Here is a 24,721-nt window from a genome sequence, read left to right as displayed (position 1 = left end):
TAGAAACTCCTATAGAATGTTGGCAGCATGTTTTATATTATTTGAGTGTGAAGTTTGTGTAGGTCCAAGTCACAGGTTTTCAGTACTGGTAGAAACTTCAGGGTTGTCAGGACATGGCTCTCACTGAGGATAAGCTACTGACACAAAGGAAAAATATTGAAGAGATTTAGAAGTCTAGTTTCTTTTCTCACTGGTATAGTAATATGGTAGTTTTAAGGGAGTCCTGGATGTATACAGGATTCCGAATTTATCATTAGAACTTTTATGGCTCTCCTTCTACCACTGAGCTGGCCAGCCTAGGAGCTAGGGCAGTGAACTACTGTAGGGCCAGAGAGTATGGCCAGAGAGTAGAATAATATTGGGTATGGCATCAGGAGAGATAAGGTACCTAGAAAATTCCATTCCTGATCCTCAAACTCTTTCCTTTTTAAATGAAAGTGTGAAAATATAACATTGCCCAGAAAAGGAACTAATTCTAGAATTTGGTCTGAAGTCACACACCCAAGACTTTTGTGTCCCTCCTGATTATTCATGTCCTTGTGCTTCTGTACCTGGTTTGGTTGACTCCTGTTGCCATTTGCTGGAAGAAGATGTGTTCCATCAGGTGAATGCCCTGGTCCTTTCTGTAAAGAGTCTAGCAGAAAGGCACAAACAGCACATAGGCTGGCCAACTATGTCATTTAATTTACTCTTGGAAGTAATGCCCATGTTACCAGGAGCTTATGAATGCATTTGTTTAAACAATACTATCTTTCCACAGGGAAATTTCATGCCAGATTTTTGTGAGAATATGAATTTTTAGTTCCTTTCTTTTGAGGCAATAGAGTTGTCTAAGGAATCTTTTACCCAAGTGAGAAATTCCAAACTTTGGAGTTACATTTTGACAAACTCTCTGTTTATACTGACTCTGCTTAGCCTGCTCTAATTTCACCTTGAAAACTCTATCTTTCTAAATGCTTGATGTACATTTCACTGAAGTATTTGAGTTCTAGTCAAACATCGACACACACACACACACTCTCTCTCTCTCTTCCTTATCCTCTTCTCTATTTCTGAAGTTGTTCAAGAATATATTTAGAGGCTCTGTAACCATTGTAGAATCTCAGTAGGAATTCTCATAGGGATAAACTTTTGTCCCAAAGTCATACAATTTATATCTACAATCCTCAATTCTCCAAACTCCTTCGTTTGATTAGAACTCTGGACATGTGTTTTGACAAAAGCCAAAAGTACTTGCACCATACACAGAAGACAATGCTAGCTGATATGAAGGATACAGTTATGGGCTTGTGGGCTCTAGCTGTTACTCATTGATAGACCATCACCACTCTTTTACTTCAGGCTTCACTAGTGACAGCTCATCTTGATTAGCATACATAGCCATCTTTTTTGCAGAGCTCCTTGAATCTACCTCCAGCATCCTGCTGATGTCTATAAAGAACATACTATCTTCTCCATGATAGCAGTTGAATTAGCAGTTCTTTCTTTTAACATCCCCAAATCCCTGGCTTTTTATTCCCAGAGCTTATGGCACTGCATTGAAATTGAAATTGTGTGTGCATTGTCCATCTCTCATGCTCTGCTCTCTGAAGAGAATTTGCTTTTTTTTTTTTGGTTCACACTATATCCACAAAAGAACATGTGTGATTCAGAGTTCCTGCATGACTGGCTGAAAGTGAAGTGTGATCATAAAACAAAAAGACCAACTTATGTGGGAGAATAAACAACAGATATATGGTTTTTGTGAAATAAGGCAAGATTTTTAACCACATTCCAAAATTTTCAGCAAAGGCTACATGAGCCCATGTATCTTCTCACACACACTGAGGTCTCAAGTACCACAGAGGAGATTACAAATTACCTGATAGTTTTGATCATGCTGAGGCCCATTTCAACACAGCAATGAGCGTGGTCTTGGCGGGGTTCAGGTAGTCCAGATACACAATAGTAGCAGTCCCCTAGGATTTTAATGCGAAGACAGTGGTGCTCCTGAAAGGAACAGAATGGCAGGGGAAGATATATGTAATCATGAGAAGCAGTTCTTCAGAAAGCTCAAGAAAATACACAAGTGAGGTCAAGTGCTCTTCAACCTTAGGAATCCACACCTTTAGAACACTCTTCTACAGTTGCTGTAGTTTGGATCCAAAATGTTCCACAAAGCCCCGGGTAGTATATTCTTGGTGCTTTGTGAGGGGGTGGAAACTTGAGAGGTACAGTTTAATCAATGGTCTTCTAGTTTCTGGGTGGGTGTACTGTTGAGGTAGGACCACACTATGGTGTCCTCTCTTTGCTTCCCACCCTCCATGAGATTAGTGGTTTGGATCTCACCACAGGCCAAAGAAGTAGGGTTAAGGAATCATTGTTGACACCCAAACTGAGGCAAAATAAATATTTTCCTTGTGAATTACTCAGCTGCCTCAGGTATTGTGTTACACAGTAAGGGAACACTGAGTGACTAGGGATGTCTTTGCAAAGCAGTGCTCAGGGCTAGAGAGAGAAGTTTAAATAGAAAGGGTTGTAAATAGAAGTTGTAAAAAAAAAAGTTGTAAATAGAAGCTCAGTAGACACTCTTAAAACACCAAGAGTAAAAGCACTGTGCAGACTTCTTAATCTAAGCACTTTGGTAACTATTGAATACAAGTTATAAGCAGTCAGGCAGAACTTGACTGATTTCCAGAACCCATTCAAACTCCCAAGTGGGCACAGAGGCATCCTGAAGGATTCAGTGTAATGCTCCTGGGTGATTTTAAGAGCTTGGGGGTTCTGTCTATTGGTTGTTCAACCAAGTTATTATTATTATTATTTTTTTGTAAGAGATCTATTTGGTGAAGTCTGATCATTAAGAGGGAATCAGGGTTTTCAGTTTCTCCTAGAATCTATAGAGTACCAACAACTAGAATGAACTTAGAAATTACCTTGCTCACTGGTGTTAGTGTCTAGGTTTGTGAGCTCACAGGATCATTATTAAAAAAACATTGAAAGGCTTGGGGGATTGTCACAGGACACAATATTTTTCTTTTTGCAAAATTTGTTAAGGAACTATAAAAGAAAAAAAAATCTGTCTACAAGCTTCAAAAACAATGATAAAAATTTTACTGGCCTAGTCATAAAACAAAATTTCCAAAACTTTGCTTAAGAACTGAAAAAGAAAAATTCATTAACAAACACCTGAAACACCAATGGAAATACTGTCAGCTAGGCATGGTGTCAAATACCTGTTATCCTAGCACTCAGGGGGTCAAGGCAGGAGAATCAGGAGTTCAAAGTCAGCCTTGGCTGCATAATGAATTTGAGGATAGCATGGGATAAATTAGGCCATACTTCAAAGAGCCAAAAAAAAAAAAAAAGAGGAGGAGGAGAAGGAAGAGAAGAAGAAGGAGGATACTATCTACTAGCCCCATTACTTAAAAAAAAAAATCAAGGATTTCTAATAGCCCAAAACTAGAAAGATTTAGTCTTAAAGAAAATACCTAAATAAATTCAGCATGATAAAAGTTGCAATATTGCCCCTACCTTTTTTCTCACTTTTTTTTTCCTCATCTCATTCCCAAGAGCTAAATTTCTCCAGTTTGAAAATCTAGACTCATATGAGCAAGAATACACAGTGTTTTGTGAGTCTGGCTTGTTTTGTTTAATGTAGTGCTCCCCAGTTCCATTCACTTTCATCTAAATGTCATGGTTTCATTATTATTTAAAACAGATAGATGTCCACTATATGCTTATATCTCATTTTCTCTCTCACCTCTCCTCTCTCTGTATGTTTATTTATAGAACATAAATTTAACAGGGAGATAAGTGGAGGAAGAGACCCTATTACTCTGCTAATTTAATTTATACTTAAGTTAGAAGTTTATATAGAATATGATATATATAATATAAACATGTAATATATTATCCATTTTTCCTATGAAGGAGACTGGGTACCAGTGTTTTAATCCCTCACTTTGATTTGCAGGACAGAAGGCAGTCCTTGAACACACATGTATATGCTATGTATTTTTATTTTATATATGAAATAAATCCTGTATAATAGATGCAAATACACAAATAGATGAGAGACAATAAGGCTCAGTCTTCACCAAGATAGACGTACCACTCAGCAACTCCGAGTCAGTGATAGTCCCATGAACACTGAAGTGAAAATGTTTTGGAAAAAAAAATCCAAGTAAGGAAATGATGAAACACTGTACACAAAGTATGCACCACATGCCAAAGGTGAGTTACATTTTTCCTGTTCACCTCACATCTTCTTTACATCTGCCTTCTGAGCTGTGAGTCATACAGATGATCTCAGGCTTCAACATGTTCTGAGTAAATTCCATCAGAAACTGCTTTGAAAGCTCTTGTTAGAGAAGGCAGGCTGTTTTGGAAAATGATATTTAAAAAGTAGGATAAGGACTATCTTCCATTTAAAGTCAGCTATATTATAATCTTTTCCTTCCTATCCTGATGTGTTTAATATCATAAAAATCTTGAAAAGAGTTGATTAAATTACATATGTAGATAGTAGATGAAATTGGGGAATACATATTGAAGATAGCTATACATTTGTGGGAGGAGCTAACATTATAGTCAATATACTGTGTTGGTATATATGTGATGTTCCAGTTTTATGAAAAAGAAGTGTTTATTTAGTTATAGAAAAAACTGCAAAATTAAAAGATTCTAAAAGCTAATGGACTTTAAAAGAGACACAAAAATCATGACACACAGCATTTTGTCTAATTTCATCTTATTGGAATCAGAGAAATGATAGGTGAATATATTATTCTAGTAACACTTAAATTATAAAGATGTTTAAGGACTCTTTGAACATCCATTTTCCATCACAGTTCTAGTGCCTTGGGAGCTCAACTTTCCTTGGAGGTCAGATATGTAGGCACACATACGCTTCCTGTTTCATGATCTTCAGCCATGAATTTATCACACCATGTTTGGAGTCGTGAAATTTGATTTTTCTCCATATAATGTCATGGCACAAAATCTTCCTATATCAATTCACAGAGATGCTCTCTCTTAGTAGAAATTGATTTAGAAGCTCTCCATGGTGCTGTGCCCTATCGTTAAAAATTGATGTTGCTTTCTGTTTTGACAGTTTAAGAAAAAAGACAATGCAGCTACTCCTGATGAGATCTGATAGACTAGGATCAGAAGGAAGGGGAGGAAGACCTCCCCTATCAGTGGACTTGGGGAGGGGCATGGGTGGAGAAGGGGGAAGAAAGTTGAGATTGGAAGGAGAGGAGGGAGGGGTTTATGGGGGGATACAAAGTGAATAAAGTGTAATTAATAAAAATTAAAATAAAAATTATTTTAAAAATCTGAAAAAAAGATTTTTAATATCATTGGTATCACAACATAACATCCTTTCCTCAGGTAGTGTGTATATGATCTTATATATTTTTATTCTGTTGAAAAGTTAGGTAAGGTGTTTGTTATTTTAAAAGATCAGACACTAGAATTGCCAAATTTTGTCAAGTGCCACGTCGGTGGTCCAAACACTCTAAGCCTAACAGCCTGAACCCCAATGGATAACTTGAAAGGAATCCTTGCATTTCAATAATGCACTGAAACAATGGAGCAGTGTAGATATTATGTGAGATGGGCTCTCTCTGATGTCTCTGAGATTCAAATCCACAGGAAAATACGAAAGGGAGGCAGGTAGAGCCTTATAAAATCCCGGAAGACATAATAAATGCAAGGACAATCCCCTTTTATGTAACTGCAGAACCTGGGACCTAGCTGAGTTAGGGATTTGCCTAAGGTGGAGAACAGAAAGTACTAAAGGGAAGTTTCCTCATTTCAAAGCAAGTAAAATCTTTTTCCCTGGTAGAGTCTGTCAAACTCTTCAGGCAAAGTCTTGAGGCCCTTGGGGCTGAGGTGCGAGAAGGGGAAAGATGGCTGACTGGAAGTTACAAACCATGAACCTGAGCATTTATTTTTAATAGACCTCAGCTGAGACACCACATGTATTATTTAATTCATCCTTTATTTTGATTTTGATAGGAAATGGAGACTCAAGAGGGATGATCTAAGGAACATCCAAACAAAGCCTATTCTTCACCTTCCCCTTCGAGGCACCCTGCATGAACAGAGGTGTTTTAGTGTCTCGTCCTCTTTTCCCTAATATGTCTGAGGTTAGCAGTAAGGAGCCTCAGCTGGTCAGGGTTTGAGTCATAAATCATCACCTATGAATATTTCTGAATAGTTTACTTCTTTGACCCCTGGACACTCCATTTATAAGATGAGAACAATAAGGTCTGCTTTATAGGTTAGTTGTGAGAACACCATGATGTAATCTAAGGGAAAAAAAAAATTCTCCCATCAGGGAAAGCACTCAGCACTGCAGGTTTATGAATGTTTAATATTCTTACCAAAATTGGTAAGTTCACCCCATGATATTCATTTTGTGTGTGTGTGAGTGTATGTGTCGTGTGTGTGTTGATGTTTGAGTGTGTACAAATGTGCCCCTGCGTAAGGAGGCCAGAGGTCAATCTTGAGTGTCTTTCTTATTTGCTCATGTATATATTGAGACAGAGTCTCTCCCTGAGCCTGGAATTCGCCAACTCACTTAGGGCAGCTGGCCAGCAAGCTCGCATTCCATAGATAATAGTGTATGGCTTCCTACACCCTTTGGCAATTGGCCAGCTGTTGCCTCCTCTCCCCCACGGCATATGAAATCACTAGGGTGAGAAGCTGAGGCTATAAAAACAAAGCTCACACTTCCTAAAATGCCACACTCTTCCCTTCAACACTTGTTTCTCCTTTGTTCTCAAAGCTCACTTATGACTGTTGCTTTTCCCATGCCCTTTAGGCCCTAGCAGCCTTGAACGTCTCAGAAGCCCGGAAGCAAGCAGGGTGCTTTCACCGTTCTTGCCTGTTCAGTGTGTCTTATCCTAAGAGCACTGGCCTGATCTGGAGCCGTCATCTCTGGATGCTACCAGGCCGCTATGCCATTCCAAATCCTGCTGTTCCTTTCCTTTGCCCACTATGAGGGGTGTGCTTTAGCATTGTCTGCAGCACACTGCCACAATGTGAGAGTTTCATCTTTTCCCCTTGCCAGACTGGAGCATTCCTGGAGGGAAGGCACTGGCTTGCTCTTTTCTTACTTTTGTATTGTGCCCAGATATAACAATAGCAAATAACAAATGGTTGAATAAGTTGAATTAAATTAAACTTTGTGCCCTTTCTTCAGGTCAGTGTGTGTATGTGTGTGTGTGTGTGTGTGCGCATGTGGGGTGATTCCTTTGACATAACAAAATGACTTTGATAGCATCTTTTTATTCTTACTAGAGACTACCTTTCTTCCTTTTGCCTTTGAGAAAAGAAAAATACTTGGAACCATATTAAGAGAAGGAGAATTTGTAACACACACCAACCATCACTGCTTCAGTGATGAAAGGAAATGCCACATGTGTATTTCCGCCTAAATGCTGGGTACTGGGTACTACGTAAATTCAACCCTCCTCCTAGAAGAATTCAGTTCCTGCCATTTCCTATTTACTAGTTTTCCAGCAGCATCAGCTAAGAGTTTAAGTTTCTGGGCAGAGAGAGAGCTGTCCACCTCTTTTCTCCTTCTCTCACCTCCTCCCTTGCTCTTTTCCTTACCACAGTTGTGTCTGCTGTCTCTGTGTGTGTAGAGACGCATCTCTGTGCTTGTTCTCCTCGCTGTATAAAATACCTTCTCCCAATTTCTTCCCTTTGCTAATCAGCCTCTCGATTATGTATGAGACTTTTCCTTTCAGCAAATGTGTGCAGTCATGAAACCACCAGGAGCAAGAAACAAAGCAGCCACATCACTCTCCGATTTACCCCACTGTGCAGGCTCACTTACTACCAAACTATCCACTCCCATTCCAGCATTTCTTGTATCTACATATCTGCTTTTCTGTCTCTGTCATTTTGCCTTTTATAGACTGTTTTATAAGTCACAAAACTTCCACTTCTTGGCCTGCTGTATTTGAACATCACTACCGCTGTGTGTACCATTTTCTTCTCTGCTGAACGATATTGCATCCATCGTATTTGTTTATTTCACTTAAGTCATCTTCAGAGTCATTTTCACTGGAAATACTCTCTGATTAAAAAGATTACATTCTGCTTCTGTGGTTCCAGAGCAGCCCAGGGTTGATAAGAGTAGGATAGTACCCTCTGTACACTGACAATCAACCCTTGACTTCCTAACTAGACTTACTTTTAAGAAAGGACATGGCCATTCATCATTCTCATGTTCCCAACATGTAGTGCCATGAGTGCCTAACGGCTGCTCAGATGCAGCTGTGACAGGATCTCCCTTGGAATGTGACAACCTTAAATTTGGAAATGTACAAGTGAATTTCTACTTGACATAATGTTATTTAATTCTCAAGATAGTTCAAGAACTCAGTACTGCTACGTATACTTTACAAAGCAGAGATATGAGTTGTTCCTATTTGAACCCAAAGGCCACTCGTAAGTGCAATGTGACAATATTATTCCTCTGTCATTAGAATGGATCCAGAAATAGAAGTTTGTGTTTTGATAGTAGATGTCTACCTCATCTCCTCTATTTTCTAGCTTAGCTATGATTAAAGCAACTGAAAAATAAAGGTATTATCTTGTTGGCTGAAACACAGCTCTCAAGTTAGGTCAAAAAAAGGGTGGTAGGTTGGCCCAGCACATCACTGGTTGTAGAGAACAGGCTAATTCACTGCAGATGGCCAGAGCTGGCTAGGAAACTGCAGGCAGCCAGTTCTGTGTACTAGCTCTGAGAATGCAGCTGGATGGCACCTGGCCTAGCAAAGAGAAAGTGGCAAGCAGACAGAAAAGACCAGATTGATTATCACTCAACCAGCCATCTTTCATGGGAAAATCAATTTGAGAAACCCTCCACCTGAGACCAATAAATAAGCAATATCAGCCCCTGGACTGTGAGAGGGTCAGAGGTCTATGCCTGAGAACATGGTACAGAATGGTATTGGCATTGGCAATGAAGGCTGACCCTTTCCTCCCTGATTTCACATGCAGGCCCTCACTTCTGCAAGGACTAGGATGGAATTAAATGCAACTCACATGGGCCAGCCGGTCAAATCTGGCAAAGAGCTCGTTAAGCATCCTGACCAGCTCCTGAGCGGACAAGGTCGTAGAGAGGTTGGTAAATCCTTTGACATCTGCAAAAAGAATACTAAACGGTGGAGAAAGAAAGGATGGGGGAAAGTGGATTAATATTTTCATTCATTCTGGGAGACACATAAACTCCATTCAAATAAATCAACCATGTCTGTAGTTTGAGATTTCAGCTCTCTGTCATGGATGTTAAGAGGAATGTCTGGATGTTTACCAACTGTGTCAACAAATGGTCCACTTAGGAATCAGGAAGGACAAAAGGACAGCTGAAACCTATGGTCTTGGTTCTCTGTTGTAAACCACCCTCAAGAGGTGGTCATTATGAGGAGACCCATTTGTGGTGACATTTTACCACTCATCTCTGTGTTTTCACAATGCACAGTCAGACAAGTGTCACTAGCACAGAACAAAACAGATCCAAGGTGGGGAGAGAACACAGAACCTCTTCAATCCCCAGTCCTCTTCACTTCTATTCCACCCTCCTACCAGACAACTAGAAGTAGATTTCCCCAAAAATGACTAGCTAAGCTGGCAACACCGAGAGACCTCTGCAGAATGATTGGCTAAAACACTCAGGTTTGTAAGGATTTCAGTGATGTGAAGTCTTACTTTATCCATGCAGCTTTGGACAGGGAACAGATAGAATCCTCCAAATCTTTCTACAAGCCAGGAACTGCATGACCACTCTTTTGGTCATTCTGCCCAGTTACACAGTGGGGCCAGCATTGCTGTCTCCATGCTTGTGGCAGGTAACAGAGCTGGGACTGTTGTCAGAAGTACACTCATCTTGCCGTGTCATTTCAGGACCTCAGAATGGAAGGATGGATTCTAAACTGCTAAATGGGACATCATATTTGATTATTGCTCATGCTTCACCCTCTGGGAAGTGTCAAGGTACATTTTGTGCTCTATGTCTTTGCACATTCTGTGCTGCTCCCCAGCAGTGCGTGGTCCTTTCAATTCAAATCCTAAATGTTCTTCATGACCTCCCTCATATGCTACTAATAAGCATTTACAGGGGCTTCTCCAGCCGATGTAGCCTGTCACACCCACCTCTAGTATCTTATCAGTTCTGTTCTACACCCACCCCATGACACATAAGAACAAGCGCACCGACACGTGGCTCCGTGGGTTCCATCTACTAGTTATGAAACAAGACAAATGCCACCTCTGGGTTCCACCTGCCAAGAGTGCAGCCAGCCTCATTACATGTTTTCTGAGCCCAATCAGTAGAACTAGTCAAAATTAAGTCCTCCTTTCCCGGAGTGTATAGACTGTTCTTAATAGAGAACCCCAGACCCTTTGTGTACGCACAGTAACCCAGCTGCCTCAGCAATGGCCTTGGGTGAGTGCTATGCACACTTTTTATGTAAAAGCTTCTGCTTCAGTCACTGGGTGCCATAAAGGGTTGGTGATTGACAGAAGCAGTGCCCCCCCACTCCCAACCTCACCCCCACCACCGGGCCTTGCTTTCATTCCATTTGTCATTGTGTTTCACACAGGTGCTGGACTCAAGGTCGAAAGGTTTCTTGACTCTGGACATAAACTTAGAATCTCCCAATAGGTATAACTGCACCCATTACCAATGGAAGGCAATAATCATACAACAGATAAGGAGACTTGGAAGTGTACAGAGGATAAATTTTAGGCAATAGTCCTCAAAGAAACATTGAAAATTAAAACCACAGTAGAGAAGGGAGAATAAAAGAGGCATGTTGCTATGAAGAGGGAGACAAGATTAGAAATAATTTCAAAAATGTTCCTAATACCACTGCAGGTGGCTTTGAGGGTTGGGGAGGGGGCATAGCAGCCAGTCTAGCTTTGTTCTCAGACACTGGCTAAGTAAGATCCTCCTCTGCTTTCCTTCTTTCTGGTCTTATTTTAGCACCCAGTGGCCTCCCAACAGGCAGGCAGGACAGGTCCCTCTGCAGCCAGTGAACTTCATCTTCTCAGCATCAGTGGCCTATGGCTGTGGGCATCGCGCTTGCTGCCTCTTGGAGAGGAGCAAGTCTTTGGGGCTGCAATGTTTGCAGAATTCTTTCTTAGAAACTGCTTTTATTACCCAGAGGCATGGCAGGGCAGGAGTCCACAAGTTCATTCAGCATGGTGTGCACTGCTGGAAAAGAGACCCCATCAGAAGATGTGTTGAATAAATGAAAGGGATTGAGCTCTCAAGGACCACGGAGTGGAGCAAAAAGGATTAGCATAGAGAATGGAAGCCAAGCATGTTGAGTGCACTCAGGAGCCAGAGTGGAATGCTGAACATATGCAGGCTTATTTTATACTTTTTCTTTTTAAAGATAGGTTTTCATTTCTCTCTTTCTTCATGGTGATAGGCACTTCCATATGTTATGTGTGTGTGTGTGTGTGTGTGTGTGTGTGTGTATTCTTAGCAACACCTGTGTATACTCTGTGTCTCTCACTAAGGACACACATCATTTTAGTGCACTCTTTTGCAGAGAACATGGTTCTGACTCAGACCTTTAGCATCAATAACAGCAACCATGATTTACATGCTGGAGTTTGCCAAGCAGACCTTTGCAAAAAGCAACTACACACACACACACACACACACACGCACACACACACACACACACACACACACACACACACGATTCATAAACACATTTACCCATAAAGCATTTACTTATTTGCTTATTATTTTCCAAAAAGCCATTTAATTTCTGCTCTGTCTGGGCCTGCTTTGATTGTCAAGCTACTTTGCCACGAGGGAAATAAAGCAGAAAACCAGTTATCATCTCTAAATCCCAAAGCTCATCTTTAGCTAGAGCAGATCCTATGTCCAGAGTTCATGTGTCTGTTTTTTAAATCTGTCTGACCCCCATGTCACTTAGGACAGAAGGACCATCTGTTCCAGACAAGCTTCTCTATACCTTACCCATCCTCTTTTTTCATGCTCCTGAGCTATCTCTTAAAAATAAATTGACTATTACCATCCTTTTCATAGTTAATAATAGAATAGATATTGTGATCCAGAAGCAATATTGATAGGTTCCTTTTTTTTTTTTCAGAACCAAAATTCTGCATGGGTGCACCTGTTGCAAAAGTCTGCTTGTTTGGTAAGCTCCACCTCCAAATCAGGGTTCCTGCTACTGCTGCTAAAGGCTTGGGTCAGAGTCATGCTCTCCTCAGGAAAGTGCACCAAATTGTGAGGTGCTTCTAGAATACACATGGGTGCTTCTAGAAGTTGCTACTACTTGCCACCAAAGCTGAGAAGAAAGGGACCAAGGGACCGTGTGTGTGTGTGTGTGTGTGTGTGTGTGTGTGTGTGTATGTGTGTGTGTATGCATTTCATTTTAGGAGCTCATCAATACACGGATATTTATCCAGTGCTGGGAAATCTCGCCTTATGAGATTTGGTAGGAGGGAAATGCAATTCTCTTGTATAAGCTGAAAATGTCAGATGCTAACTTTCTTGGCTTTTTGAGAAAATGACTAGGCTTAGCCATCCTATATGTTTGCCTCAGGCTTTAACTTGAGATGAAAAAAAAGCCAGAGGGACAGAAAATTAAATGAAGCAGAGGCAGCAACATTCCATATCTGTAGAGGAATTACTGCACTCTGTATCAGTGGTTTTTCCCAAAAGAAATGGTCTAATCAGAGACTCTTGTAGTGGCACTCAATGTGGCCTAGAATTCTGATGTGATATTGAGCTATTTGTTTGGCTCTGTAGACTTTCTTCACTTCAGTCTCTTTCCCCAGTCTGCTAGAACCCTTCCTCAGTGGTGTAGCTGTGAGCTGTCCTGTAGCCTTTCTGTGCATTTTCAAATCACCCAAGACTGATTGTTTGCAACTAGGAAGTATGTCCGAAACAATTTACAATATGCCTGACACTCAAGTAGATTTTATCTCCATTCACATAATCTACAGAAAACTCCGCAAAAATCTCTGCTAAATCATCAGTTTCGCAGATAGACAATGAAATTGAAACAAATGCATTATTTAAGGCCACATACAAAGAAAAGTCAAAATTAAGATCTAAATTCAGGTCTTTGTTACTACGGCGGCAACTCTCTGGATTCCAGTATCTGCTACACATACTATAAGGCTGAGCACAAAGAGAGTACTAACAAACAGATGGACTGATAGACGGGTGGATGGCTATATGGACAGATGGATGGGTAGATGGGTGGGCAAGTGAATGAATGGATGAATAGTTGGAAGAGTGAACAGATGACCCGGTGGGTGAATATATGAATGCTTGTATATATGGTTGCTTACAAAAACATGTTTTTAATGGAAAGAAGCTATAGCTTTCTTCGTGCTGATTTCAAAATGCTGTGAGGGAGATAGGAATGAGATATTTAAGTGGTTAGAACTGTTGCTCCCAGGTGGCATTTTGGGGTGAATTTTTTAAATCATCTTCTAAAAAGCTTTTAGACTTAAAATGCAGCAAACTAATTTTAAAGGATCCTTGAAATAAATCAGTCAGCAAAAATAACAAAATTTTCTGTCTTTTTTTTTTTTCCAGCCTCAACATGGAAATATGGAAGCCTCTGATGAATCATCACTCCTTAATAGGTTAATCAGATAAATGAAGGACTGTACCACATTCGGACACTCAGAGCAGTGGCAGGCACATATGGATCTCCGATCTTGTGGAGACGTAGGGCGTCCTGTCCTTACCTGACATTCTCATAGCGATGAATGTAGATGCGGTGGAACTGATGCTGCAGATGCTCATCTTCCACGTTGGTCATGTCATTGATCATTTCCAGGACAACAAACCTGGGTAGCACAGACAGTACAAGCCGCTCCTAGGAGAAGCAAGAAGGACAGCTTGTTAGGCTCACTTGTAAGACTGACATGGGTTGAGAGAAGAGGTGTAGAAGCCCCAGGCCTCTGAGATTGCTGGAGGAGTTGCTAGTTTTGTGTCATTCCATAGTCATACAATTATCTGGTGAGTACTGATGGGTGTGGCACCTACTGGAGTGGTGTTTACAGTCTAGTAAGGAAATGTGATCCCTTATATTACACACCCATAGACACTTGATACACATTTGGTAAGATGTGATGAGTCACATGGAAGAGCAGAGGGTTGTAAAAGAATGAGATGGTTGACGATGGTTGATGAATGACATTTCCTTGGAATGATGTGAGACCTGAGTGTTTGTAATGAGCCATTTCTTCTAGAAACAATAAATAGTTAATGCCCATGCTCTCCCGATTAGTTGAGAAAGGATGTATATATATATATATACCAATCTTATACACAAGATGTTGGTACTTAATTCTAATGGTAACTAGAAGGAACACAATGGTACTAACCGGAAGAGTGACACAAACCTACTCACAATTTAAAATACTTCTCTGGCTGGTTTGGAGGATGAATTGTGTGTGGGACAAGTGAAAGAGGCAAAGGAGTCAGTGGAGGTAGTTCCTGCAATGCTTGTGGTAGGAAGATGGGCTAGAGAAAGATGGGCTAGATTCACTGGACTAGTGGAGGGAAAGAGAGTCTCACTGAGATGGATGGATTGTGAGCTTGGCTGATGGGAAGAACCCACTTCAGGCATAAAACCAAGGGACCAGTAGGGGATCCAGTTTATGAGGTACCAATTCTCTTTTGAAAAATTTTTTTTAGCAAATGTATTTCTTGACAATTTTATACATCTATGCAGAGCTCTGGTTACTTTTATCCAATTCTTCTTTGATCTCCCTTCACCTTCATCAGCCCTCACTCTTCCTCACATGTCGCTTTCTCACATTCATGTCTTTAGTTTTGTTTTATGATCCACTGAGTCTATAAAGGGTTGTGGTTAGTTTGGAACTATCAATTGAGGCCTAGTGGGCTCAGCCATAGGTACAGAAACAGAACAAAACTTTTCCTTTGGAATCCACCTGCAGCCAATAGCTCTGTGATTAACTGTTGACATGCCCAGGATTTTTCAGGGCTAGTATAGGCTACCACAGAGGCTGCAACTCTTTATCAAAATGGGAAAAGAAGACACATGTGCTTTGTAGAAAGAGACCTGACATCTGACATGATACAAGTCACAACAATAGTGATTACTGTTGTAGAGAAAAGCCCCATTTAACTAGCAATACAAAGTAGTAGATTGTCCAACATCCTTGTGTGGTGGAACTAATACAAGAGTCTGGATTCCAGTACATGGATGGAAACAGATGCATTCTAAATCACTATTTTGAGTGCTGCTATATGGCTCTTAAGCTTGGTCATTTATTCTCTTATGCATTATAAGAGTCTAAATGAAACTGCAGAAAGCCCTCATGGAATGTACAAATTGCTTAAACTGAGGAGCCAGAATGAAATCCCGTCCTTCTACTCCCTGCTGGGATTCCTACAGTATGGGGAAGTCTTCACATTCTGTGTCTCAAGGAGTTATTTCTCCCTGTCCCCAACACGGAGTAGAGATGTAGCATTACATAAGCTATGAATCTGTGCCTTGGATCCCTAATTTGTCCAGAGGTAATATTACTGTCTATTTTGGAGGGTTGCTGTGAGAATTAATGAAATGGAATTTGCAAGGACCTGCCATTATCCCCTCTCCCTTCTGTCTACTTAATCCTGCCCCTCATGCAAAGGGATTTATTAGCGAAGTGCCCACCGAGTGCTGTGTGATAATGCTTCTCCCCCTCTTAAAAGCTGTCCCATGGTGATTCTGAGAGGTGTACTTTTCTTTTCTTTCTTTCTTTCCTTTTTTTCTTTTTGCAAAAGCCCCTCCATTATGTCTTTCTCGTGTTCATTAATGTTATCTGTCAGCTTCTCAGGTGCTTATGGCCCTGTTCATATAATTGCCAGTGAATAGGAATAGGTACTAATCACGGCTTTGAGCAGCACTGGTTCCTCAGGAAGGTGGATGACGTTTAATTATAATGCCGTTTACCCACTTGGTGCAGCCTGGGTAAGAGCGGGTAATGGAAATAAAGCACACAGTTTACACACACACACACACTCTGTGGTCAGTTTGCAAAAGTGCTTGTGACTAACCCTTTTGCTAGTAGTTGCAATAGGGGGTGAGGCCTAAGAACTGAAGTGACAAAAAGGGAAGGGCTTGCCTCAGGCGGAGAGTGGCACCGAGCATGGTAAGGTAATGCTGCTGCTTGCATAGAGTGGTCCTGGTTTGTAAGACATGAGAGGAGGCAGAGGAAACGGACTTGGTCCTTCCATGGCACTCTTTAGAGGCTGTCCCATCCCTGGAATCCAGATCCATGTTCTTGAGACTCTTCCATGGATTCTGTGCCATGACCATCTGGAAGAATGGCTGGCAGCTTTGTAAGCCATGAGCTCTGCCCCTCACAGACCCACTGAGTTGGATTCTAAAGCTAGCATCAGGTCGGCACAGTGTTCAAAGCTCTGAAGGGGTCGAAGGATATCCAGGCTAGTCAGACAGATGCTAGGTGACTCCAAATCAAGCACTGGTAGGCACTGGATGGCACCTTCAACTTTACATAGCCCACAATAGCTGACGTTTGTAGAAAACCCTGACAACATGGTGTTATTTAACTGATCACCATAGATAGCAGAGAGTAGAGGACAAAAAACAAACAAACAAAAAACAAAAACAAAAACAAAAAAAAACAAAACCAAAAAACAAACAAACAAACAAAAACCCAAAAACCAAATTGTGAGAACCAAAATAACATGCTTTCTACTAGTTCTCTCTATATATGTTCTAATCCCCTCTTACCTACACCACAAGGCTCTTTTAAAATATTAACTTATTTTCATTTTATGTGTATGTGTGAATGCCTGCATGTATGTATTGTTGTGCCCGAATCTCAATACCCCAAAAGACCACCACCAGGAGCCAAGTCCGTTGCAAACCACATGAGGATCTTTTTATTACAAATTACAAGCTGCAGCTCGGGCTCACACCCCCCACCGCCTAAGTGGTGAGAGCCAAGAGCCCTGGGCTCAGGTTAGTTGGGTGATTGAAAGATTCTGGTCCCTCCTAGCATGCCCAAGGCAGGGGCGATTCCTACCTGGCAAGCATCTATTGGTCAAAATGCTACATTTTGAAATGATTGGCTATAGGAAGGTCCCCAAACCATGAATGATCTGGTGTCCCTCCTTAGGGGGATGGGCCAGTTTCCTAGCAGTTTTTTCCTACCAGTTTTCTCTGGTAGGCTCCTGTCCTGTTCCCTGTTTTCCCCCTCTTCTGATGGAAAGGAGTATCTTAAGGCAAGTGGGAGAGTAGAAACATGTGGCATAACGGTGGAAAGAGAGACAATGTGGAGACATGAGGTTGAGCTCCCCTACAAGAGAGTATATGGGAGGGATAATAAGCTCTAAGGATATTTGGAAAAAGCTATATGCAAACCTACGATATTATCAGTTTACAAAATATATGCATATGCATATACATAGAGTTTAAATCGAGTTATCCTACACAGGGGATATTACTCCTCCAAGAAGCCATTAACTGTCATAATGTAAGCCCAGTTTCTGGAATAGGATACCTCCCTTCAAATCATCAGTCTTGGGGGAGGGGTGCAGAGGCCTTCCCTAAACAATAGTTATCTATCTATAAAAGAAAAATGTCTGTTTGTTCAGTTGTAATTGAGTTTGATATGGGTCTTCATTTTCTTTCTTCTATTCAGTAATTCCAGTACTTAAAAAGACATCTCACACATATTAGGCCTCCAGTTCTTATCTATTAGGTGATCTTTTTTATTTTTAATTTTAATTGACTATTGACTTTGTGATTCACTTTCAATAAGTAGTAATTGTGAAATAAAAGTATTACTACTTTAGTGTTGAAAAAGCATTGGTATTTAATATGATTAAAATGTTAAACTAAACTCTAAGAAATTGATGTATATTAGCACATTTTCCTGTCTTCAAATGGATTGATACAACATTTCATTGATGCTATATCTTGTCTATCGTCAGCTTAGCAATTACAGTGTTGATCTGTTGTCTACATAAATGTTTATGATAGATTTTTCCATAAAGTCAAAGTGAGTGGGCATAAACTTAAAATTCACAGTCTTCCTTATTAACACTTTATCTTTCTGTAAAATCTAATAGGCCATAAAGTAATTGTAAAATTGTAACTCATAATTACTTTAACAAGTTTTGGTGCCCCAAAATGTGATAGCTAATCAGAATTCAGTGGGGCATAAGATAGATCCTAATATGATCTTATTTAGTTTGGTGGGAGAAGCAGATATTAATGAAAATGATCACAGAAATAATTATGCAACTACATCTATCACTAGTGCAATTAAAGAGATGTACTTGATACATTGAGAGTCCATAATGGGGGATGAGAGAATGTGATTAACTTAGATGAGTAGTTAATTAGTTGAAGTTCAGATATGTTTCTGAGAGCATATCCGTGTGTGTGCTGGAGACTTTGGAATGTTATCCTGAGGGGAGATAAAAGCATGTGCAAGGTTTGATGAAGAAGGATGAACAGCTATTTGAGATGTCAAAAGAAGGACAATGGATAGAGTTCAGTAAAGTGGAGTAAGTAGAGTGAAGAACTGGAGATGATTGGATACTACTCTCGATTGGATACTACTCTCAGAGTAACAAGAAACAGTTGAAGTCTTGTTTAAGCATCAGAGTTAGGATTTAACCTGGCTTCCCAGTGCCTCTATACCATTCTGGTTGAATAAAATTAACAATAAAAATTAAGCTTGTTTGCTATCATTATACAAATCCAGGTCATTCCCTGACCTTCCATTTGTTTAATTTGATGCTCTCATGAGAGGAAGGGTTTCCATGACCTTTTATGCTCTGGCAGGTGTGACACGCCAGAAGGAACTTGCTGTTGGCCACAGTGGAGGTGGGCGGGAGAGTTACCTCGACTGGAGAACAAAAGCTGAGTGTTGAGCCAGAGGACACATAGGCAGGAAAAAATACTTGAATATACATACACAGTCCAAACAGGAGAGAAGAGAGACTGTCTGTGGGCCACTTGGAGTTGAAAGGTGGCCCATCAATGAATGAGGAGGAACTAATGAAGGTCACGTTTAGTTCTATGTGCTTACCTTACAGGCTTCTTTGGTGGCTCTAAGCTATGTACCTTAGAGCCTACTGACCTAATTCCTACTTCTGATCATTCCACTTCTGTACTCCTCCAGAGCCCATATAGGCATGTTGACCACTGTTTACATTTTAGGCCCTTCTTATACCCCTCTACTTCTCTTTGTCTTGGCCAATAGCACAATGAGAGTTTTTTACTTTCTTTAAAAAAAAAATCTATAATCACTTCTCCCCCTCTCTGTCTGTCTGTCTCCCTGAACCCCCTCTGTATGCTCTCAACTGTATCTGGATGAAAATATGGGTGTGAATGTGTGCCCACAGGGTACATATGTGGCGGTGAAAGCATAATTTCAGGTGTTGGTCTTTAGACACCTTCTACCCTCTATGTGAGACAGGATCTCTCATTGGCCTGGAGCTGAGTCACATAGTTCCTGGACCATGAGCTTCTACATATTTACCTATCTTTATCTCCCACCTACCCATGCTTGGGGTTTTAGCTACATGGTACTCTTTCCTGCTTTTTAGATGGATTCAGAAGATCCAAACTCAGAGTTTTCTGCTTGCAAGGGAAGTGATTTACTGACTAAGCCAGCTCCCTGCTGCCTAATTGCATCTTGAGCATGGGTCTTTCAAAGCTCTGCTAGCCTCCACTGAGTCCTGTCTGCCCTTCAGGGTACTTCTTGGAAGTCATTTAATTCTCCTTCTTTCAGGAAATTTAGGTACTTTCACCCTGCAGTACAGACACATTTGTCTCTTGTTTTCCCCTTCGCAGTGATCACTATATACTCTAGGCTGTCTGTTTTACAACCACAACTCCACATGCTTTGAAGATGGTGGAGGCTTTGCATCATTCTCTTTGGGATACTCAGAAACATCTTCAGTGTTCAGAAGTAGCAGGTGCTAAGTAAATAAATGTCTGTTAAATGAACTCACAAACAATATCCTTGTAAGTACTCTAGAAGGAAAGGGCTCATGAATGCAGCCTTGGTGTAGAATGTTCAGGATTTGTTTGCTAAATAGTCTTTAAGCTATAACACTCATTGAATCCTCAGCCGACATCATGCCATCAATGCTTTCATGGGATATGTTGAATGTAACATTTTCATAGAAAAATTCTCCAGCACCTAGACTTGCCAGGATCCAGTCTTTTGTGCAACTGGCAACTGTCCCAGGTCTTCCCTCTGTAAAGCATTTTCTACAAGACGATGGGGGTTTGCCTGGAGTCTGCTTATAAAAAGCCCATTTTCAGCACTTCTGTTTCCCTTGGAGTCATTCACTGCTTGAGATCCCTGAAAACACAAACTGAAAGAAAATAGGAAAGTTTACCCTTTATTACAATTCTCAGCTCCCTCTGTGGTCCAATATAGACTTTTCTGGCTTTAGAGATTTTAACAATCTTTCCTGGAGCCAGACTGTGGCTCTGGACAGAGTCTGTGCTCACATTCTGCACCTATTTTCCTCCCCGGTTTTTCCCATTTGCATGAATAGAAACCCTGGTTGGATACGAAATCTGTGAAGCAGCTGCCTACTAGATTTCCCTTTCAGTTCCCATAACCTTCATTATTCATGTCACCAAAATGGTTTCACGGCCATCAGTTGCTACAGCACCTCTGAGGGGAAGTGAAAGGGGGAAACAGTGAGTTACTGAAGATCTTTATTTTATGCAAATGCTCATAGCAGGAAGAAAGAGGGAGAAGGGCAGCACCATGGCACAGGCAGCATTTCTGAGTTTACATTCAGCTGCAGGGTTCCTGAATGGCTTTGGGAAGCCCTCCAGGTCTCAGGCTCTCACAACCCCCTGGGAGTCCTTGTTAACCCTCTTGGCTCTACTGCAGGCAAAGCATTGCAACCTGCAACCATCATACAGGCACCAGGAGAAATTCCTTCTGGGGTTTCGGGCAGTATGGAAGACACACCATGTAACATGCCACCTGCTTCGCATCCATCCACTGGATTGGATTGAAACTTCCCATCTATTAGAGTTGCTAGTTTCATCTCCTTTGCACATGAAGATAATGGGGATCAAAGGGTTTAAATCAGGCAGTCCAAAGTTATGGGTCTGGATCTAGACATGGTGGTTCATGACTATAACACCCACACTTGGGAAGCTGTGTCAATAAAATGAGCTCAAGGCTAGCGTAGGCTACAGAGCTCCTATTTAAATAAAAACAAAACAAAACAGCAACAAAAGTGTACAATAAAGATGCAAACATGTTCTTTTACTAGCTGAAACTTAGATCACAATCTGCTCATTTAATCATTTATTTGCAAGGTCAAAAGTTAGGTGGTTATGGCGGTCTGAATGAAAATGGTCCCCGCAACTCACAGGGAGTGGCTTTACTGGAGGTATGGCCTTGATGGAGTAGGTGTGGTCTTGGTGGAAGAAGTGTATCACTGTGGGGTTGAGCCTTGAAATTTCAGAAGCTCAAGCCAGGCCAGTGGCTTGGTCAAGGTTTCTTCCTGCAGCCTACAGATCCAGATGTACAACTCTTAGCTCTTCTCCAGTACCATGTCTGCCTGCATGCTGTCTTGACAATCATGACAATAAGGGACTAAACCTCTGAACTGTAAGCAAGCCCCAATTAAATGTTTCCCTTTATGAGAGTTATTGTGGTCATTATATCTCCTCAGACCAGTGAAAACCCTAAGACTGTGGCCAAGTCTTGGGAATGGAGATTATCAGAAAGTAAAACAGTTTTAACTGTAAAACTAACAGACCAATAGTTTTGTCAGTGTGCTTCTTGGGTTTAATTAAATGGTAACTGAAACATAGTGAGTAGACAAAGAAAGATGATACTTGCAGGAAAATGAAAAATGAGACACTAGTTTGGGAGCAGGTCAGTTTGTGTGTGAGTGTGTGTGTGTGTGTAATATAGTTGAAGCCAATGCATGTTTGTGAATAGAGCAAGTCCTGGCAAGCTGACTATCAGTAAGTACTGATCTCTGGCAGAAGTGAAGCAGTTTTTGTGATTGTTCACACAAGGGGTCCTAGCTGGCCTCATATAGGAGTCACGTGCCTAGTCTAGACCTAAAGTTCAGGTTTGAATGATTTATCTTTTCTCAGATCTATCTGGGCATAACATCTATTTCATAGGGCCTGTGTAGTCTTCAAAGAGCCTGTATTTGTGAAAGAACAGGTGTCTACCATTTTACAGCTACAGCTTAAATATTTGCTTCATGCTTTATTTCAAGCACTACCTTGGAGCTCCAGTGGTACATAGCGATAAAGCTGTTGTGCATTTGGAGGACAGACAGAACCTGGGAAATACAGGGCAATGAGCGGACGTAGTATGTGGGAAAGCAATTGTGCTGCACGGTGAAAAACTATCAGTGGCTCTTTTAGTAATAAAAAAAAATACTAAAAATTGACTCTGGTTTTTATTTTCATATTTTAAAATTTTTCACCCAGGATGGACAACATAACTGTGAGCGCAATAGCAGAGGCTGCTGCTGGCTTGGCTCCTAGGTACATCTCGGGCTGATCCAACAAGGGGCCAAAAGTGCACAACACTCCTGCCTGCTTGACAGTGCTCTAAGACCCTAGGCCTATCCATTCTACTTCGACATAGAATCTGAAGGGCTTGGGAGTCAGGTAATCTACGCAGCTTTTTAGAGTCTTGGTTTCTTTATCTATAGACTTGGGGTAATCATCTCAGCCTTCTAGTATTGTGTAGAGTAAAGAACGATGTTCTTTATATAGAGATCTTTCCACATTGTAGGTGCTTACTCAACACCAGTGGATTTAAAGTGTGTTTTCATTCATCTTAGCAGCCTACTCACAGCCTATGGCTGCATTACCCTACATCCTATATTCCAGGATATGGAGTGCACACAAGTTAGGTTTCAGGAATTGTTCTTCCTTTTATATTTTCAGAGTGAAGAGTTTTTCTAGTCCCTTTCACTAGCAGTTCCAAGATAGAGAAAACTGCAAACTTGCCCATGGAGCTCTCCCCTACTGCACCAGTTGTATAACCACGGTTGAATGCCCGCTGTGAGTCAGGAGACACTACCTGCAGTGAGACCAAGGCCACGTCTATACAATCCTTAGCCCAGATTCGGTAACTTAGCTGTTGTTACCTTAGGCAAAGCACTTACTGTCGTCAAATTTTCTTGTGACTGGAGAATAGAGACTGGAGAAAGCTACTGCAAGAAAAACAAAGGAAGCCAACAGGCAGAGAAAGGCTGGAAACCCTTTCTCACCTGAACCTCCCATAGCTTAACTGAACATGCTTAAGAAAAATCCAAGAGAGAGGTGAGTGTTATGTAAGTGACCTATAAAGGGGCAGGTGTCTCTTCACCCAACGCTTTTTGGGCCTTTCTCTTAGCTCATTAGCCCATTCTTATTCTCGGAAGGTTGAGAATGAGCTTCATAAACTATATGTGTTCATATTTCTAACCATGTTTCCCTGGTCTAATATATTTCTGGGACACAGGAGCCTGGATACTTCATATCTAGGGACCCGTATCTACTTCTATAGCATCATTACCTAGTCCAGCAAGTGCCAACAGTAGCTTCTTTCTGGAATAATGGTCAGAATTAGTGAAGAATGCTTTAATGGCATCATGAACAGTAGAGGCATACTGTTAATGGAACAGAGGAGTGGAAGTAGGCAGTATCAGGTGTGGCAAATAAGGGAGGGACTCCTTATCCATAGAGAATGTAAATTAATAATAGAAAGACTGAATGATGTCCTTTTTTTCTTGCCACTGTGAGTTGGTAATTTTGAACAGCGAAGAAACATTCCTTTTCATGTTCCAGGGCACTGCTCCATAGAGGACTCACATAGTGCCCATTCCCTTCTACTCCTCATCTGTTTGGCATTAGCACTTCTCAAATGCAATGAGCATGACACTTGCCCTGTCATCCAAGACTTAGAATACCCATAGAAACTGTTGTTAAGGTGCAGATGCCAAATATTGACAACTCTAACAATAAAATGAAGGCAATATCTAGGGGCAATAAAATAATAAAGCAAGGACAATGTGACACTTTTTGGCAAACTGCTGTGCTCTCCTGACCATGAATAAGAAGGAACATACTTGCTGAGCCTCCAAAGCATTAGATTATGCTAAGCAGCTCCTCTGGGCAAAATCTTCCTTTTAAGCAATTCTCACGGATTGAAGACTTCAAAGTCTTTTTTAACAATTGCTTGAAGGTCTTTTCATACAAGTGTAGGCACTTTGCTCAGTTGTGGAAAGCATTCTTGAACGTTATGCTATTAAGGTCCAGGGTGATGGACTGTTTTATATATTTGGTACTCAGATGTTTGGTTAAATATTTGTCAGGATGTTTCCGTAAAGGTGATTTTGGGTAGGATTAATTTTTGAATAGATGGTGTTTAAGTAAAGCAGGCAGCTCTCCATACCTCATATAACCAGGCAAGAATAGAACAACAACAAAAAAGACTGATTTCAACAACAGAAGGGCTTTAATTCATAGCAGATGGACTTAGCAACCTTGGCTCTTTCCTGAGTCTGCACTCTGAAAGTCTTAGGACATGAACTGCAGATTTCCAGCTTGTCAACCTCTACGATCCCATAAACCAACCACTTACAATGAATTATCAGGGTAAATTTTGTTTCTACTTTTCTTTGAGGAACACACACACACACACACACACACACACACACACACACACACAC

General features: G+C 40.9%; 1 protein-coding gene across 3 annotated transcripts in view; it reads right to left on the bottom strand.

Annotated features, from left to right (window-relative positions):
• The window catches only part of Adcy8 (adenylate cyclase 8), a 212,622-nt gene that overhangs the window by 111,329 nt on the left and 76,572 nt on the right, over window positions 1-24,721 (bottom strand). For all 3 annotated transcript variants that reach the window (XM_055626672.1, XM_055626673.1, XM_055626674.1), the window contains exons 3-5: window positions 13,750-13,880; window positions 9,049-9,160; window positions 1,862-1,989 (exon numbers count right to left, since the gene is read on the bottom strand). In XM_055626672.1, coding sequence (XP_055482647.1) covers window positions 1,862-1,989; window positions 9,049-9,160; window positions 13,750-13,880 — 371 coding nt within the window. The remainder of the gene's footprint in view (window positions 1-1,861; window positions 1,990-9,048; window positions 9,161-13,749; window positions 13,881-24,721) is intronic.

The sequence above is a fragment of the Psammomys obesus genome, unplaced genomic scaffold (genome assembly GCF_907164565.1).
Source record: "Psammomys obesus unplaced genomic scaffold, mPsaObe1.curated_primary_1811, whole genome shotgun sequence".
Lineage (NCBI taxonomy): Eukaryota > Metazoa > Chordata > Mammalia > Rodentia > Muridae > Psammomys > Psammomys obesus.
This window is presented reverse-complemented; position numbering and strand designations above follow the sequence as displayed.